This window comes from Phyllostomus discolor, chromosome 3 (assembly GCF_004126475.2).
Source record: "Phyllostomus discolor isolate MPI-MPIP mPhyDis1 chromosome 3, mPhyDis1.pri.v3, whole genome shotgun sequence".
NCBI lineage: Eukaryota > Metazoa > Chordata > Mammalia > Chiroptera > Phyllostomidae > Phyllostomus > Phyllostomus discolor.
In genome coordinates this window covers 136721608-136738084 of record NC_040905.2, presented here as the reverse complement: position 1 = coordinate 136738084, position 16477 = coordinate 136721608, and the positions used below count along the sequence as shown (strand labels likewise).

Genomic DNA, 16477 nt, shown 5'->3' with positions numbered 1-16477 from the left:
TGTGAATATTACTGACCTGGTACCAAGTTCCCACCCTAAGGTGAGGAGAGCTCATAACATACACACACATACATACAAATCCTAACAAACACACAACGGAGACATACAACCAGACATTCATGGACCAGTGTCCTGCAAACATACTCCCAATGCACATCAACACACCTGACTCATGACATACCCAGTAAACAGCTCACCACATATGCACTAACACTACACACATATCACCAAAAGCACACAAGGCTACAAACAAAACAAATCTCACAAGAAACACACAAAGAGCACATGCAGCCCCAGCCACACACTCACCACAACAGGCAGCACACACCCTCCTATTAAAAATGAGAGCATGCTTCTGCCTCTTCTGACCCCTCCCCTTCCTGGGGGAAGGCCACCAGCTTGGGGCACAAGTGCACTCATTAAACCACCACAATATGCTATGCACATGGTAAACCACAATGCCATGCACATGGTCACACAACAGGCTAATATACAGAGCAAACCACACAATACACCCTCCTGCTCTCACACACCAGTGTGTCACCCACAGACACAGCTCACATGTGCACCAGCACATGCTGCCGAGCAGAGGTGTGACCCTTCTCTGACTTGAACTTGGCTACTCTGAGGTCAGGCATCTTCTTGTCCAGCACCACAGCCAACAATGTCACCTCTGATGCTCAGCCGTGATGCAAGTACTTGGGGTCCCAGGCATGAATCAGGAATCCCTAATCACAGGCAAGAGGCCAATAACTTGGTGTACATGGGCTAAAACAGGGCCAGGTTGGGTCTACCTCAGGAAGAGTCAGGCTGTGAGTCAGATGCATGTACACTCATGTGTGCACAGAAAGCAACAATCAAACAGAACGTGCACAAGCATACACAGTACCTGAAGACACACAGTCATGAACTGAGAGTCTCATCCATGAATCCTCCATCACACAGGCAGATCTGGCCATCAGTGCAGACATCCAGCCTCTCTGACCTGTGCTGCTCATCTTTGGTGAATTCAGACACCTCCTGCTCCAAACTGTTACCTTGCTCTTCAGGTTTCCCTCAGGAGTCCTAACATCAACACAAACAGAAGAAACATCTGGGGCCTTGGCACTTGTACAGACTTTCATTTTGTTTAAACAGCCCCAGAGAGATGACGTAAAAGATAACCCTTACTAATGAGAGACTGGCACCCAGTCCCCAAGCTTGTGGCTAATTTCTGCCTGCCCTTTGGGGAGCTGGGTATCCAAGAGCCAGAGGGAATAGAGTCCTAGGAGACAGTGTCCCTGATTCCAGTGATGCCTGGAATCCTTTCTTCTTGGGCATGTGCCAGCTAGGACAAAGGATTTGTCAACTTTTCATTTGGAAATGATTTTAAAGGTACAGAAATGTTATAAAAATGATGTCAAGAATTCCTGGAAAAGCCGTACCCTGATTCCCCAATGTTTAGTGTTTTACTATGTTTACCTTCTGTGTGCATGCATGTATTAATGTAAGTATGTTTGAGGCTTAGGTTTTCAGAAGGTATGCCAAAATGCATGTTATTAGAAGACATGGGGTTGTTTGGGTGGGCTGGATTGGGAGTAAAAGGGGGAAAACGGTAGCTGAGCAATGATTAAAATAAAATAAAAGTAAATAAAATTTAAAAGAAAAGATATGATATTAATTTTTCCATGTATTAGTGTTTGAATTCTTGATCAATTGACTATGGTGGTATCTGGCAGGTTCTCTTATAAAGTTACTATTGTTTTAAAGTTAATATTTTAACCTGCTTATTAATAGGTATCATTTAAGTAGATAATTTTGATGATGTATAAACATAACTTTTCCCTTATTAACATTTCAGCCACTATAATTAACATCCATTGGTGATTGTTTATTTTCCTTTTTTTAAAAAAATATATTCTTTGACTATGCTGTTATAGTTGTCCCAAATTTTCCCAATTTTTCCCCTTCACCCAGCACCCCCAACTCTCTCAGGCAATCCCCACTCTCTTGTTCACATCCATGGGTCATGCATATAAATTCTTTGGCTGCTCCATTTCCTTTAATTTATATCCCCATGGCTATTCTGTAACTACCTGTTTGTACTTAATTTTCTCACCTCTTCACCCATTTCCCCACACTCCCCTTTCATCTGGCAGTCATCAGCACACTCTCCATATCCATTATTTTGTCTCTGCTGTTTATGTTTGCCTAGTGTGTTTTTTAGATTCAGTTGTTGATAGATAAGTGTTTATTGCCATTTTATTGTTTCTAGTTTTTCTCTTTTTTTTCTTAAATAAGTCCTTTCAATATTTCATATAATAATGGCTTGGTGATGAAGAACTTTAGTTTTTTCTGTCTGGGAAGTTCTTTATCTGCCCTTGGATTCTAAATGATAACCCTGCTGGGTAAAGCAATCTTCATTGTAGTTTCCTGCTTTTATTGACTTTGAATATTCCTTGCTAATCCCTTCTAGTCTGCAAAGTGTCTTTTGAGAAATCAGTTGACTGTCTTATGGGAACTCCTTTGTAGGTAACTACCTGCTTTTCTCTTGCAGCTTTTAAGAGTGTCTCTTTATATTTAACCTTTGACATTTTAATGATGATGCGCCTTAGAGTGGGCCTCTTTGCATCCTTCTTGTGTGGGATTCTCTATGCTTCTTGGACTGACATGTCTATTTCCTTCACCAAATAACAGAAGTTCTTTTTCATTACTTTTTCCAAATAGATTTTCAATTTCTAGCTTTTTCTCTTCTCCTCTTGGCACCCCAATGTGAATGTTGGCACATTTCAGGTGGATACAGAGGCTCTTCACAGTATCCTTGGTTTAGTTTTTTATTCCTTTTTTTTCTTGTTGTTTTTTATTTCCTTAAGTTCCAAATAACTGATTTCATTCTTAGCTTCGTCAACTCTGCTGTTGTTTCCCTTTAAATTGTTCTGTATTTTAATTTGTGTATCCTTTCTTTCTTACTGGATCTTTGTTATTCTGTTGAAGTCCTCACTAAATTTCTTGAGCAGCCTCATAAGCAGTATTTTGAGCTCTGCATCTGATAGAGTGCTTATCTCCATTTTGTTTAGCTCTTTTTCTGGAGTTTTATTCTTTTCTTTGATTCGGGCCTTGTTTCTTTGTGTACTAATTTTCTCAGCCTCCCTGTGTTTGTTTCTGTGTATTAGGTAGAGCTGCTATGACTCCCTGTCTTAGTAGAGTGGCCTAATGTTGTAGGTGTCCTGTAGGGAGCAGTAGCACAGCTTCGTCTATCACCCAAGCTGGGTACTGAAGGTGTGCCCTTTGTGTGGACTGCGTATACTCTCTTCTTGTAATGGAGCCTCAGTTGGTGCTGGCAGGTTAATGGGAATGCTTTATGCAGGCCACTCACCTGTAAGGATTGGCTGTGACCATTTACCACCATCCTCCACCCTCTGTGGAGGATCAGCTGTGCAGGAGCCAGGAGATGGTGCTCTGACATGGTCCGTAGCTGTCCACTGGATGCACAGGCTCTGAGGTTTCTGATGTGGTGCAGGACAAGGTTAGGCACCTCCTGTGTTCTGCCTGAAGCTACCCTGAATGAGGTATAAAGCAATTTGAGATGACTGCTCCCTGTGCTGGGCTTGGAGGTTGCCAGGCAAAGCCAAGCTCTGAATCAAGGCTGGCTGCTGCTAGTGCCAGGCCTGGGGCCACTTAGCAAGAGGTATGGAGGAGGATGGTGGCTCACTGAGGCTGGCTGTTGCTTGTTATAGATGATTAGGAAGTTGAGAAGCATGAGCAAAGATCAGCCATTCATATGGAAAGGCCACTGTTAAGAGCTTGGGTGGGTCCATATGTGAGTGAAACAGAGTCTCAGGGGCTGTGTAGGGTAGGGCAAACCGTGTAAGGCAGGTTGATGGAGTCTCAGATACGGCACCCACATGTGAGCTCTGTGGCTTTGTGGAGGGAGGATTCATAAAAGGGACAGTGGCCTCTGCCTGCCTTTTTTACCTGGAAGAAAACTATACCCCAGCTCTTTCCTTGATTCCAAACACTTCAGTTTCTCCCCGTATGCCACTGGTGCATCTCAAACTGCTAGCCCAGCGCTGGAGCGTAGAGGGAGTGAGCCTGAATCTGTACATGTTTTCTTTAAGAGGAAGTCCTTGGGAGTCTAGAAATTTTTTTTCTCGACTCAATCTCCACAGATTTTTGCAGACAGAAGGGTGGAGACTTGTCTTCCTGGCCGTGGACCTCTGGGCTGGGGGCGGTTGTGGAGCTGGGAATCCTTGCTCCTGAGATATTCCTGTATAATTTTTTTCCACCACGTGTGTATGTGGGACCAGCCTGTTCCACAACTCCTCCTTCTTATCCCGGTGTGGATGGTTGTGGTTTCTTTAATTCTGTGGTTGTCATACTTCCTTTCAAATTGATTCCTGACAGTTCTGACTGGTGGTTGTTCTATAGTTTAATTGTAATTTCATGTGGTTTTGCAAGGAGGAGGGCTGTGTTTACCTATGCCACCATCTTGATCTCATTGAAGATTCTTCTATGACAAGATTATCACAAATGTTATGGCCAGATGATAATGTTTCAAATACTGTCTTTTTCCTCTGTTTATTATTGTGTTTGAAGAAGGAAGTTACCCCTATTCCCCACTCATTTGTTTTCTCTTTGTTTATGTCATTATGGACTCATGGATTTTTATGTATTATTCTCTGAGTTATAATACATTACTATTGCTATTCATTTTGAATCTCTAGGTGTGTTTATTATTTACAAGGATTCTAAATAATATCAGAGAAGACAACTAGGGAATATATATAAAAGAAAAACAAGAACTAAAACCTCCAATCCAAGGACTAAAGTAATGTTTACGCATGGTGGTGGGTCAGGAGTGGGACAGAAAGAATGAGGAATGGGAATACATATATATAATATATATATATATAATATATATAAATATATAGACATTTATTTATATGACTCTTTAGTCTAATTATGGTATTTATTTAACATATGGTTAGGTTCATTTGTCTTCTTGATTCTACTTTGCTTTATGCACCACCTCTTCTATTTATTTTCTAGTGGCAAAAGACAACACGGTCATAACCATTGTAATAATTATACTCATCTCGCATCTCTTCTGTCCACCTTCTCTGGGAAAACCACCTCATTAGGTGCTGATTTATTCTTCCTGTGTTTCTTTTTGCTCAAATGGGCAGACATATGTATATTTTATATCCCTTTAATTTTTACAAAAACGTTCAGTAGTGTCAGTACCATTTTGCACATTGCTTGTTTCCATTTAACAATATATCCAGATGTTTCCCCATATTGATTCATAGATATCTTTGCTTTTATTTTTTGACAGTTGCCAACTACTCAGTTTCATTGATGCTCTTTAGAGTTTCCTATAGGAGTCCTAAATTTGAGATATTGGTGATGAGTCTCCTAAATGCCACTGGATTGTTTATCTTAGAAGGCTAAAATGGTCACTTTTGTGTTTTGTATATTAAAAGTTACTTAAAAGTTAAAAAGGAAATAAGAAATAATCTCTCAATACAGCACAGACTGTATTAGTAAATAATTATTAGTAATAGTAATAGTAAATAATTATTTACTATTATTAATAGTAATGTATGATTAATAAGTTAGTAGAGGTGTAATGGAATATCAAAATATATAAGAATATAAAAAGGGAGAAAAACAAGAGAGAATAAATGTGAAGCAGGTGTATAACAAAGTTATAGGGAAAATATAAATTCAAATACATTATGATTACTTTAGATGTCCGTGGAGAAATAGGTCCAGAAACAACAATTGTTGCTGCACATGAAAAGAACAAAATCCAACTTTATATACGCCATTGACAAAAGCACACCTTACTGAAAATTTGGACACAGTAAAGTCTAAAGTGATGGGGAAAAAAATGCCATGTAAAACCTAACATAAGAAAAGCTACATCTTTACTAGATATACTATAGTAATACCTATATCAGTATCTATATATGCATCTATGTCTACGGACATAAAGTATCAGTATTAATATAAGAAGTAAATAAACTATTATTGCAGGCCCCATTCCTAGAAATATCCAAATCTGTGTCTGTCTATCTCTCTCTTTCACTCTCTCTCTCTATATATATATATTATATATATATAGTTCTATCTGTATGTGTATCTATGTGTATAGGTATGAAATATCAATATTAATATGAGAAGTAGATGAAGTATTAATGGAGGACCCATTGTTAGAAATATCTCCTCATTTTAAACAAAATAGTGTGCTTTAAATGCATTTTTAAAAAGCCTGTCTCTCTCTGGTTGAAAATTTTGCTTTGTAGTACATGTGAATTTTCATAGTATAATTTTTCTGATCAGAGCTGATTGGTGTCAGCCAGCGTGATGTCATTGAATGTGAGTTGGACAGACGTGTGAATAATGAAGCTGACAAAAGCCAGCCTAACAGAATCAGTTCAAAAAAGAAAGGTAAGTTCACCAGTAGCAAATCATGATACTAAATCAGGTGTCCCCATAATACATTATTAAAATACATAAGGAAAAACTGACATATCTCAGTGGAGAAAAAGACAAACTCATAGTTAAAATTGTACAACAGGGTTTGCAAAAGATTTTGCATGTACCTTATAATAGATGATGAACAAGTGAAAAATATTGTTTAGGAATAAAGAATTATAAACAATCCAAGTAGGAAATGTGACCTCATTGATATATTAACTTCTTCAATCCTGTTGGCAAATATTCTAAGGCCTGCTTTACATCTCTGTTCCTCAGGCTATATATGAAGGGGTTCAGCATGGGGGTAACTACCGTATACATGACTGAAGCAATTATGTCTTTGGAATCCCATGATGAGGTAAAAAAGTAAACACCTATAAGTGTCCCATAGAATAAAGACACCACAAAGAGATGGGAGCCACAGGTAGAAAAAGCTTTCAAGAGTCTCCTAGTAGAGGGAGCCTTCAGGATGATGGTCCCTATACGGATATATGAGCCCAAAATAATAACCAAAGGCAAGAATAAAATCATTCCTCCCTCAATGAAGATGACCAACTCATTGAGGGAGATGTCTGAGCAGCTGAGCTTCAGTAGCACACTGAGGTCACAGAAGAAGTGGGTGATGACATTGTTGGCACAGAAGGAGAGTCGGACCAAGAGAACAGTGTGCAACAGTGCATGGGCACATGAAGTAATCCATGAGGCACTCACCAGCAGCACACACAACTCCTCCCTCATGATGGTGTTATAGTGTAGAGGGTGACAGATGGCCACGTACCGGTCATATGCCATCACTGCCAGAGGAAGGTTATCAACACAACCAAAAAATATATATAAACACAACTGAGAAATACACCCTGGGTAGGAAATGAAGAAGTGATGAGTCTGCATGTTCATCAGCATTTTAGGGACAGTGACAGATGACAGAGAAATGTCAGAGAAGGCCAAGTGACTGAGGAAGAAGTACATGGGCGTGTGCAGGCGAGGGTCCGGCCTGATGAGCAGGATGATGAGCAGGTTGCCCAGCACCGTGGTCAGGTACATGCCCAGGAACAGGGTGAAGAACACACCCTGGTGCTCTGGCAGGATGGGCAGCCCCAGGAGGAGGAACTCAGACATGCTGCTCTGGTTCTCAGGCCTCATGCTGCTCTTCTGTCTGCTGAGGACGAAGGAGGTTTCGGAATATCAGTATCCTAGAAAGACAAGCAGGACCATCACCTTTCATACTGTAATTTAATGGGAAAATCATGAAATTTTTTTCCTTATTTTTATTGTTTATACCATTACAGTTCCCATTTTTTTCCCTTTCCTGCATCCACCTAATCCACACTCCCCCACTCCCTTAGGCCATCACCACAGAATGGGTCATGCCTGTATATTCTTTGGCTAATCACTTCACCTGCCAGGTGCCGTTGACCTACAGCTATAAACTCAGGCCCACTCCAGAAATGGGTGACTGTTTAAAGCCCTTTGATGCCAGAATAGCTCTGAAACCAGAACAGTCCACAAACTCTTCCATAGTAATGCTGGCCATCCTGGGGCCATAAACACTGAGCTGTATATTAAGTCAGGGGCTTTGTCTACCTTTTATAATTCAACATCAGCCTTACATTCCCAGACTAAAACATCTTCACAACTACAGTAAGCATGACTACTCTTTCTCTCTTATATTAGCTGCTAGGAAATAGAAACATAAAAATTATATAAATCTTACGTGCATATGTAAACAGTATGTATTACCATTTTCTATAGGTTAAAAAATATCAAATACTTTTTAATAGCCAATAATGGAATAACTTTGTATGGTGACAAGTAGTTATTTACATGTTGAATCACCATGTTGTACACACCTGAAACTAATATTGTAATGTATGTCAACTATAATTAGAATAAACTTAAAGGGACAAATTATCAAATATGCAGGTCAGTCTACTCCATCTGCATGATCAGAGCCTGTGCTCTTAACTACCACCCATGGACACCTCTCCCATCCTTGCTAACACCCTGAGTTACTGTAGGTTTGCAAGCAGTTCAGTAGTTTCTTAGATCCCTACCTAGATACTTCCCATCATTTATATTGATCTGCTTTCCAATTGAGAAAGACCATTACATTCATTATCATTTATTCAGAAATACATATTTATTGCACACCCAGCCACACACACTGTACAATAAGCAGCATATACCCTCCTATTAATAATGAGGGCATGCTTCAACCCTTTCTGACCCATCCCCTTCCTGGGGGAAGGCCATCAGCATGGGGCAGTTAAGCCTATTCAGTCACAGGCACAGTGATTAGATAGAAAACCAAACAGTACACCTTCCTCTTCTCACACACCAGTGTGTCGTCCACGGACACAGCTCAGACATGCACCAGCACATGCTGCTGAGCAGAGGTGTGAACCTTCTCTAACCTGACCTTGGATCCTGTGAGGTCAGTTATCTTCCTGTCCAGCACCATAGCCCCAACATGGAAATAGGAGCCCTCAGGGGTCTTGTTAACCCTTTGGTGTCAGCTTTACTAACTGACTCCCTTTCTGCTGAGAGGTCCCAGGACAGACTCCCCTGAGAAGTGATCACAGCACAACTCCCTCCCTTAACAAGAGCCCCAGAGGCCAGCAAAGTGGAGCTCAAACTCATGAGAAGCTAGCCAGGCTTCCACAATCCAAAGAGTCTCAGCACTGCATCAGGGACCGGATGTTAGGAAAGAAACAGGGGTTTGAGGCCACTGAGGGGAGCCCTGTTATCCCTGTAGAGGAGTGCATCAGTTCCTCTCTCCTTTCCTGTTCTTCCCCTTGTTAATCAGCTCAGGATTTCCTGGCAGAAGGGTGAGGGAGCTGAGGTTTGGCTGAGCAGCAGACTTGGAGAGAATTAGCAGATGTGGTGCAGCTCAGCTCCCAGAGACACTGGGAAGGAAAGAGAAGCATCTGTATATAAAGGTGAGCCTCCAGAAGCTAGCTGGTCGGATTGGTGCTCATTCTTTCTTCCCTGAGAGTTTCCAGTATTTTATGGATTAGAAGTCATCAAGTGCAACTAAAACTTCATCTGGTTTCTGTGTTAAGTCCCTCTGGTTTGATGTATAGGAAGCAAAATTCCATCTGTAGGGGGAAGAAAACCTGTTGTATTCTCAGTCTCATTCACTGAGCTTGTGCTTTTAGAACTGTTCTTCCTGATTGTCAGATCCAAACCCTCCTCCCCTTTTTTCTAGTCATCAAAATGGGTGACTCTCAGGTCTATGATCTGGAGTACCCAACTTCATTAATTAACCCAAATCTCCACCAATGTTTTGTATTCTGCATTCCCCAGGCAGCCCTAACACAAATGACTCATTTTAGAATTGCTCTGTGTTTGACAAACTGCTTTTCAGACATGGAATCTCACTTACTATTCGTGAAACATCAGGCACCAGCTTGTGGACAGGAGATGGAGGACAGACCAAATCCCAGTTTTTGTCTTAAATCCAGGGCACAACCACAACTCCACACACACTAGACACACCCAGCTATGCACGGCCAAATTTCCTTCCTGATTTTGGCTTGTTCTTCACCAATATTCAAATACCCAAATTCTATCACCTACCATCTGTATAACACAGAAAGAAGGGTCACCTCTCTTGGAACTACAAAGGTAGATTCTGAACATGGGAGTCAAAACCTTGTCTGTTAAGGGGGACTGAAGTGTAGTTCATGAGGAAATGATGACAGTGAGGAAAGCAATGTCTATACTCAAGCATGTGGAGGTGGAGCAGTGATTCATCTGGGTTCAGGAGGGATAATTTATACAGCAGTCCAAGGAATACACTATTCACTGTAGCAGAATTGGAAGATGAGCCCTGAAAACTGGGATCAATTGTGTCTGCCTTAAGTAAACATGAGACTCCAGTGCTGAGGGGATGCTGGAAAAATGTGACTCTCTGCCTGTGAACCTGCGAAGTCCCATGAACCCACAGCTGTAACCTCAGGGACATTCCAGAAATTTGTGGCCATTTAAACTCACTTGATACCACAATAACTCTGAAACCAGAAAAGTCCACAAACAGTCTTTTATAACAGTGCTGAAGAGTTTGGTGAACATCTGAGTGCTGGACTGAGGACTTCACCTGTGCTCCCTAACTATATCCACTCATCAGACTTATGTTCCCAGATTTTACAGTGACTTCACAGCTGCACTAAGATTTTGTGGCCTTTGACATATTGCAGCTTTAAGAAACAGAAACATAAATGATAGAAACTCTGTAGGCACAGAGCAGTACACTGGTTGGCAGAATGGTACACACACATGTGTATCTGTGTTTATATGATATGCAATATATAGTATATAAATGACATATATTTGTTACCATTTTCTATACCTCACAATTACCAAGTACTGGCTGCTTCATGGGGTTCAGTCTAATACATGTGTGTAATCAGCTCCCATGCTCTGAACCATTTCACACAGAAACTTCTTGTTCGTTGGTTAGGGGAGCCAAGCATGATATGTATTTTAGAGCTGTAAGGACTCCAATTTGTCCAAAATTTTCTTAGTCTCCTTACTAATTTTGTTCCTTCACATTTATATACTCTCCAAGTGACAAAAATTCTCCAATATGTACAAATTTTCATACAATAAACAATTCCTGAAAGCCTCTCTAAGATTCACAGGGAAGTGTAATTCTTTCTACTTTATAGATGTAAACCAAGGCCAAGGATTTAAATAACTTTCCAAGGTCACCACTATTTGAAGGTCATTCTGCCCAATACCGTCTCACAGTGGGATGCCCAGAATGCCTTTTGCCAAAAAACAGGACATTTTTTGGAGTTTGGTTCTCTCAGCTAATGGTGCCCCACAGTGAGGACACATAAAGAGAAATCAAGGTTGTTGATGCAGATCACACACACACAGTGCTGAGTTGTGAATATTACTTACCTGGTACCAAGTTCCCACTCTAAGGGGAGGAGAGCTCATAACATACACACACATATATACAAGTCATCAGAAACACACAAATGAGATCTACAACCAGACATTGATGGTCCAGTCACCTGCGAACACACTCACAATGCACATCAACACACCTGACTCATGACACACCCAGTAAACAGCTCACCACATATACACTAACACTACACACATGTCACCAAAAACACACAAGGCTGCAAACAAAACAAATCTCACAAGAAACATACAAACAGAACATAGGCACCCCCAGCCACACACTCACGACAACAGGCAGCACACACCCTCCTATCCTATTAAAAATCAGGGCATGCTTCTGCCTCTTCTGACCCATCGCCTTCCTGGGGGAAGGCCATCAGCTTGGGGCAGGTTAGCCTATTAAGTCACAAGTGCACTCATTAAACCACCACAACATGCTATGCACATGGTAAACCACGATGCCATGCACATGGTCACTCAACAGGCCACTGTACAGAGCAAACCACAGAATACAGCCTCCTGCTCTGATACACCAGTGCATCACCCACAGACACAGCTCACAAGTGCACCAGCACATGCTGCTGAACAGAGATGTGACCCTTCTTTGACCTTACATTGACTCCTCTGAGGTCAGGCATCTTTCTGTCCAGCACCACAGCCAACAATGTCACCTCTGATACTCAGCTGTGATGCCAGTACTTAGGGTCACAGGCATGAATCAGGAGTCCCTAATCACAGGCAAGAGGATGATAACTTTGTGTACATGAGCTAAAACAGGGCCAGGTCAGGTCTGACTCAGGAAGAGTCAGGCTGTCAGTCAGATGCATGTGCACTCATGTGTGCACACAAATGCAGCTATCAAACAAAATGTGCACAAGCATACACAGTACCTGAAGCCTCACAGAGACACACACACACAGTCATGAACTGAGAGTCTCACCCATGAATCCTCCATCACACAGGCAGATCTGTCCATCTGTGCAGACATCCAGCCTCTCTGACCTGTGCTGTTCATCTTTGGTGAGTTCAGACACCCCCTGCTCTAGACTGTTACCTTGCTCTTCAGGTTTCCCTCAGGAGTCCTAACATCAACACAAGTAGCAGAAATATCTGGGGCCTTGGCACTTTTACAGACTTTCATTTTGTTCAAACAGCTCCAGAGAGATGACTTAAAAGATAACCCTTATTAATGAGAGACTGGCACCCAGTCCCCAAGCTTCTAGCTAATTTCTGCCTGCCCTTTGGGGAGCTGGGTGTCCAAGAGCCAGAGGGAATAGACTCCTAGGGGACAGCGTCCCTGATTCCAGTGATGCCTGGACTCCTTTCTTCTTGGGCATGTGCCAGCTGGGACAAAGGATTTTTCAACTTTTCATATGGAAATGATTTTAAAGATACTGAAATGTTATAAAAATGATGTCAAGAATTCCTGGAAAGGCCCTACCCTGATTCCCCAATGTTTAATGTTTTACTATGTTTACCTTCTGAGTGCATGCATGTATTAATAAAAGTATGTTTGAGGCTTAGGTTTTCAGCAGGTATGCCACAAGGCATGTATTTAGAAGACATATGATATTAATTTTTGCATTTACTATTGTTTGAATTCTTGATCAGTTGACTATGGTGGTATCTGTCAGGTTATCTTATAAAGTTACTATCGTTTTAAAGTTAATATTTTCACCAGGTTATTAATAGATATCATTTGAGTAGATAATTTTCATGACATATGAACCTAATTTTTTCCTTATTAACATTTTAGCCACTATAATTAACATCTATTGCTGATTCTTTACTTTCTTTTTTAAAAAATATATTCTTTGATTATGCTGTTACAGTTGTCCGAATTTTACCCAATTTTGCCCCCTCACGCAGCACCCCCACTCCCTCAGGCTATCCTCACTGAGTTGTTCACGTACATGGGTCATACATAAAAATTTTTCTGCTGCTCCATTTACCTTACTTGAAATGCCCATGGCTATTCTGTAACTACCTGTCTGTACTGAATGCTCTCACCTCTTCACCCATTTCCCCATACTCCCCTCCCATCTGGCAATAATCAGCACACTCTCCATATCCATTATTTTGTCTTTGCTGTTTATGTTTGCCTAGTCTGTTTTTCAGATTCAGTTATTTATAAATATGTGTTTATTGGCATTTTATTGTTTAGTTTTTTTCTTCTTTTTCTTAAATAAGTACTTCCAACATTTCATAAAATAATGGCTTATTGATGAAGAACTCCTTTAGTTTTTTTCTGTCTGGGAAGTTCTTTATCTGCCCTTGGATTCTAAATGATAACCTTGCTGGGTAGAGCAATCTTGGTTGTACGTCATTGCTTTTATTGACTTTGAATATTTCTTGCCAATCCCTTCTAGCCTGCAAAGTTTCTTTTGAGAAATCAGTTGATAGTCTCATGGGAACTCCTTTGTAGGTAACTACCTGCTTTTCTCTTGCAGCTTTTAAGAGTCTCTCTTTATATTTAACCTTTCCCATTTTAATGATGATAGGCCTTAGAATGGGCCTCTTTGCATCCACCTTGTTTGGAACTCCGTGCTTCTTGGACTGACATGTCTATTTCCTTCACCAAATAACGGAAGATCTTTTTCATTGTTTTTTCCAAATCGATTTTTAATTTCTAGCTTTTTCTCTTCTCCTTCTGGCACCCCACATGTGAATTCTGGAACATTTGAGTTTGCTACAGAGGCTCTTCACAGTATCCTTGGTTCATTTTTGATTCCTTTTTCTTCTTGTTTTTTATTTCCTTAAATTCTGAACCAGTGATTTGATTCTTAGCTTTGTCCACTCTGCTGTTGTTTCCCTTTAAATTGTTCTGTATTTTAATTCATGTATCCTTTGTTTCTGACTGGATCTTTTTTCTTCTGTTGAAGCCCTCACTAAGTTCCATGAGCAGTCTTATAAGCAGTACTTTGAACTCTGCATCTGATAGAGTGCTTATCTCCATTTTGTTTAGCTCTTTTTCTGGAGTTTTATTCTGTTCTTGGATTTGGGCCTTGTTTCTTTGTGTACTCATTTTCTCAGCCTCCCTGTGTTTGTTTCTGTGTATTAGGTAGAGCTGCTATGACTCCCTGTCTTAGTAGAGTGGCCTAATGTTGTAGGTGTCCTGTAGGGAGCAGTAGCACAGCTTTGTCTGTCACCCAAGCTGGGTATTCAGGGTGTGCACTTTGCATGGGCTGAGTATACTCTATTCTTGTAATTGAGCCTCAGTTGCTGCTGGCAGGTTAATGGGAATGCTTTATGCAGGCCAGTCCTGAAAGGATTGGCTGTGACCACTTACCACCATCCTCTAGCCTCTGTGGATGATCAGCTGTGCAGGAGCCAGGAGGTGATGCTCTGACATGGTTGTAGCTGTGCACTGGATGCACAGGCTCTGAGGTTTCTGATGTGGTGCAGGACAAGGTTAGCTGCCTCCTGTGTTCTCCCTGAAGCTACCCTTAATGAGCTATCAAGCAATTTGTGTTGACTGCTCCCTGTGCTGGGCTTGGAGGTTGCCAGGCAAAGCCAAGCTCTGAATCAAGGCTGGCTGCTTCCAGTGCCTAGCCTGGGGCCACTTAGCAAGAGGTATTGGGGATGGTGGTTCACTGAGGCTGACTGTTGGTTGTTAGAGATGATTAGGACATTGTGAAGCATGAGGCAAGACCAGCCATTTATATGGAAAGGCCACTGTTAAGAGCCTGTGTGGGTCCATAAATTGGGTGAGACTGAGTCTCAGGGGATCTCTAGGGCAGGGCAAACAGTGTAAGGTAGGTTGATGGAGTCTCAGATATGGCACCCACATGTGAGCTCTGTGGCTTTGTGGAAAGAGGATCCAGAAACCGGACAGTGGCCTCTTCCTGCCTTTTTGCCTGGAAGAAAACTATACCCCAGCTGTCACATTGATGCCAGACACTTCAGTTTCTCCCAGTGTGCCACTGGTGCCTCTCAAACTGCTAGTCCTGTGCTGGAGCCCAGCAGGGGTGAGCCTGAATCTGTATGTGTTTTCTTTAAGAAGTGCTTAGGAGTTTAGAAGTTTCTTCCCTCAACTCAATCTCCATTGATTTTTGCAGACAAGGATGAAGACTTGTCTTCCTGGCCCTGGAACTGTGGGCCGGGGGCCATTGTGGGGCTGGGATTCCTCACTGCTGAAATACTCCTCTCAAATTTTTATCCATCACATGCACATATTGGACCTGACTGTTCCACAACTCCTCCCCCTGTACCAGTGTGGATGGATGTGGTTTCTTGAGTTCTGTAGTTGTTGGACTTCCACTCACCTCTGTTCCTGACAGTTCTGAGTGATGGGTGTTCTATAGTTTAATTGTAAGTTGATGCGGTTTTGCAAGGCGGAGGGCCGTGTTTACTTATGCCAACATCTTGATCTCATTGATGATTCTTATATGACAAGATTACCACAAATGTGATGGCCAGATGGTAATTTTTCAAATACTATGTTTTTCCTATGTTTATTAATTGTGTTCTCATAAGAAGGAAGTTACCCTTATTCCCCACTCATTTGTTTTCTATTTGTTTATATCACTATGGACTCTTAGAATTTTACTTATTATTCTCTGAGTTTTAATCCATTACAGTTGTTATTCATTTTGAATGTGTAGGTGTGTTTATTGTTTACAGGGATTCTAAATAATATCAGAGAAGTCAACTAGGGAATATATATTAAAGGAATATAAGAAATAAAACCTTGAAACTAAAGTCTAAAGGAATGTTCATACATGGGTGTGTATCAGGAGTGGGACAGAAAGAATGAGGGATCAGAGATAAAGATATATACACACACACACACACATATATATATATACATACATATATATATAAACATAAGTTTCCATTTCTTTATATGGAAAACCATATAACTCGGAAAGTTAAATGGTTACAAAGAACCATTTACATAGTTCTTTGTAAAACCCATGAACTCGAAGTGATATCTCCAATATTAGTTAACACCCAAGAGTCCTTTGCAGCTTCTCCTTTTCTATGCACAGTACCTTTCCCATGAAACACTCCCTACTCCTCAGTGTTTACTTGTTTGCTGAATCTTTGGATACATCAGAAGTAGTTCAGAATCTTGAACTCATATCACTGTTAATGA

General features: G+C 41.1%; 1 protein-coding gene across 1 annotated transcript; it reads right to left on the bottom strand.

Moving 5' to 3' along the window:
• Positions 1-6377: 6377 nt before the first annotated feature.
• On the bottom strand, positions 6378-7619 carry LOC118499649 (olfactory receptor 1J4-like). The gene has a single exon (XM_036021519.1). It carries the CDS (start codon positions 7603-7605, stop codon positions 6667-6669), a length of 939 nt encoding a protein of 312 aa, XP_035877412.1. The 5' UTR covers positions 7606-7619; the 3' UTR covers positions 6378-6666.
• Between the last annotated feature and the right edge of the window lie 8858 nt (positions 7620-16477).

Bases quoted from the DNA above. Each gene is read 5' to 3' on its own strand.
- LOC118499649 (XM_036021519.1), bottom strand. From the start codon at position 7,605: ATGAGGCCTGAGAACCAGAGCAGCATGTCTGAGTTCCTCCTCCTGGGG.